Source organism: Ochlerotatus camptorhynchus, unplaced genomic scaffold, assembly GCF_037179485.1.
Source record: "Ochlerotatus camptorhynchus isolate MF236.1 unplaced genomic scaffold, CSIRO-AGI_Acam_v1.1 ptg000457l, whole genome shotgun sequence".
Classification (NCBI taxonomy): Eukaryota; Metazoa; Arthropoda; class Insecta; order Diptera; family Culicidae; genus Ochlerotatus; species Ochlerotatus camptorhynchus.
The window spans coordinates 677,716-681,085 of record NW_027040943.1 but is presented as its reverse complement, the minus strand read 5'-3'; the positions used below and the strand labels follow the sequence as shown (position 1 = coordinate 681,085).

The following is a 3,370-nucleotide window of genomic DNA, read 5'->3' as shown; positions in this document are numbered from 1 at the left end:
AAACGGACTGGCAAAGCCAGAGACAATTGAGCAGCGCCTATCTTTATTACATTGGCAGTGTTGCTAGAAACCACCTAGGCATTCAGTTTGTTTTCATCCGCTCCTCTCTTACACTAGACCCTCTCTAGTTTTTACGAGTGAAACTTTGAGTCAAGTTATCATTTGCGTTAAATATAATTAATTTGTTTAATCTAGAGTTTAAGGAATTGAACCGAATACTTGCGGTCGTCTCGAGGTTAGTGATGATAGTGTTCTTCTTATTATGACTATTTCGTCCTAATTGGAGCTATATGCCTGCCCTCAATTTCATTGCTTTTAGAACTTCCATAGTTAATTGCGATGTTACTTTCACTATTCGGTTGTTGAAATCTGATAGACACTGTGAATCTGTGTGACGAAATTACACATGCTGAATTTTTACATTTAGTGCATGAGAGCAGCGTTCCTCAATATATGGGTCGCGATTTACACTGCTCAAATATTTTATTGAGTTCGTGCAAAGTTTATCTGAACAATTTTGTTGTATACACTAACAATCTATTGCGATTTTAGACGATGTTATGGCCATTTTGGTGTTTTATAGCCAGTTTGAAGAGTCTGACTTATTTTAGCCATTTTTTGCGGTTTTAGGACCATTTTGACGTTTCAAAATTATCATAAAAGTATTCAGCCCGTTTTGAAGGTTGTAAGGCCATTATGGCATTTTTAAATCTATTCAAGGTCATTTTAGTGTTTTAAAACCACTTTGGTAATATGATTAATTGTGTGCCCAGTTTTGGTGTTTTGGCATAACATCTCTGATCACACCTCCCTTCGGAAGGGAAGTAAAGCCAGGCTCTGTCATACGACACTGTCGCCGAAGACCGTCACGAATGTATGTATTTTAGTTTTTCTCATAATAAGACCTGTTGATGGTATGCTTGTGTGAATTCTGAAAATAGCAAGCAATGATGTCCTAGTAATAATATTCCTGATCAGAAATGGTTTGATTTACACCAAATTGAGGAATTACAACTAAATCACACATGTCATATGATAGCTATTTTGATAATTTTCTTTTAGCTCGAATGTTATTCTACCGCTCGTGTTATGTGAGAGAGACGACGGTAGAGCATGAGTGTTCGAATACAAACAGACTGTCGCGCACGACAACGAAGCGAGTGTAGTAAAAAACGTCAACTGTTTCAACCCCTGATCCTAACCTAACTTTCTTCCCTGCAAAAACCCGAAATTGTGGGTATCTTATCCTAGTAAATAAAGTAATTAGGATTAGCGAAAACATTTGGAATGGTTTCTCTTACATTTGGAATGGCTTCTCTTACTATTATTCGAGTTCAGAACTAGCTTTCTGATTTGAGATATAATCGCGCAAAATGGAATTCTAAATTGTGAACACGTTTGTTTTCTGTCCTTCGTTTCAACTCACTCTCTCTTTTTTGACACCTCTTCGATCGTGCAGCGTTCCCTGTTACACCTCTCCGTTGCCCAATCGAGGGGCTTTCTCAACATACCCGGCCCCGTGTTGCTGGGAACCACGATCATCTTCTTTGCTCTGAGCCTTCCTGACATCCAGTAATGCAAGCTTCGTTACGGGCCTCTTCTTAATGCCAGTACTGGTCTGGATCATCGCCGACCGCACATGACCATCCGATCCTGGGTAGATCTCGGTAATAACTCCACGCTCCCAATGATTCCGTGCTGATTCCTCAATGACAATGACCAAGTCATTGACTTCCAAGGGTTTGGTCGGTTCAAACCATTTCACTTGTCTCCTCAAAACTGGAAGATACTCTCTAACCCAGCGACGCCAGAACTCGTCGGCCAAGTGCTGAGTAAGTTTCCAGCTGTCCCTCAATGTTTGACAAGGTGCCACAAACTCCGTGCTCGGTTGAGTAACCCCTCTGTTTCCGTACAACAGGAAGTGGTTCGGGGTTAATGCTTCATCTGTGGCCACATCCAAGGGCACGTATGTGAGGGGTCGTGTGTTCACGATGCCTTCCGCTTCTAGTATGACTGTCTCCAAAGTTTCATCGTCGGGATGGCGTGGTGCTCCTGCTACAGCTGCCATTGCAACTTTCACGGAGCGAACCATTCGCTCCCACACTCCACCCATGTGAGGAGCTGCGGGAGGGTTAAACAACCACTTGGTTCTCGCATTTGTAAAAACGCTCGCACATCCTCCGTTGATTTCCCTCAGCTGTTCCATCAATTGTCGGTTGGCTCCGACAAAGCACGTTCCGTTGTCGGAATATATCTCGTCTGGGGCCCCTCTTCTGACCACAAATCTTCTGATAGCCTTGATGCATGAGGAGGTGTTCAGCGAATGGACCACTTCCAAGTGGACTGCACGTATTGTCAGACAAGTAAAAAGTGCAATCCACCGTTTGACCAAGCTGCGTCCTACCTTGACGAGTATAGGACCAAAGTAATCCAGTCCGGTGTAGGTGAACGGCCTGATGAACGGCGTCAGTCTCACTTTAGGCAGAGGTCCCATTACTGGAGGTTGAGCTGATGCTTTGTGGATCCGGCAGAACTGGCAGTCCTTGCTCACTCGTGGTACCACCGCCCTGAGCTTCGGAATCCAAAAGCGTTGGCGCACCTCGTTTACAACCGTTTCACGATTGCTGTGAAGATAACGTCGATGGTACCTGTCGATTAACAGAAGCGTTACGGGGTGATCCTTAGGGAGAAGAATGGGATACTTAGCTTCGTAGGGGATTTGAGGTGCAGCCCCTATACGACCTCTAATCCTCATCACTCCGTTCTCATCCAGAAATACCGCGAGATTGTATAGAGGACTGCACCTCGATAGCTTTTCTCGGTAGGTCTTTAAGTCGGAACCACATGGCTTTCTTCAGACATTCCAAGATTTTAACATTATTTGTCTTGATCGAGCAGGTTCGTATAGAATTGATCTGCCTGCCATCACAGGCATTGAAGTAGTCACATGTCAGGTTCGGGGTAAACGCCTCAGTATTGCCTCAGGAAAATCTTCCCCCGAAACTGCGATTTCTCGCGAAGGTCTCTCAGATGCCTGGTCAGATTTATCTGAGCCTCGGTTGATCTTAGGAGATTTTAACTCCCATGGTACAATCTGGGAGAATTGTACGATGGCAGCCGCTCAAGCCTGATATACGACCTTTGCGATAACTTCAATATGACAATTTAAACACGAAAATCATCGACTGTGGTGGTACTTGATTGCAAAAGTTGAGGGAACAACCATCGACCGATGGTGATCTGGTATACCATGAATTTCTTGCAACATGGTCGGATCAAAGTTTACAGAGGAACTGAAAATAAGCGCGATTGGGATTGAATGAAGAAGGACCAACCTCCAGCGCCATATACTCTTAGTACAGACTCATAA

General features: G+C 43.9%; 1 protein-coding gene across 1 annotated transcript; it reads right to left on the bottom strand.

The window, feature by feature from the left end:
* Window positions 1-1,468: 1,468 nt before the first annotated feature.
* On the bottom strand, window positions 1,469-2,755 carry LOC135712074 (uncharacterized). Its single transcript, XM_065235057.1, has one exon. The coding sequence runs from the start codon at window positions 2,753-2,755 to the stop codon at window positions 1,469-1,471; it is 1,287 nt and encodes a 428-aa protein (XP_065091129.1).
* Between the last annotated feature and the right edge of the window lie 615 nt (window positions 2,756-3,370).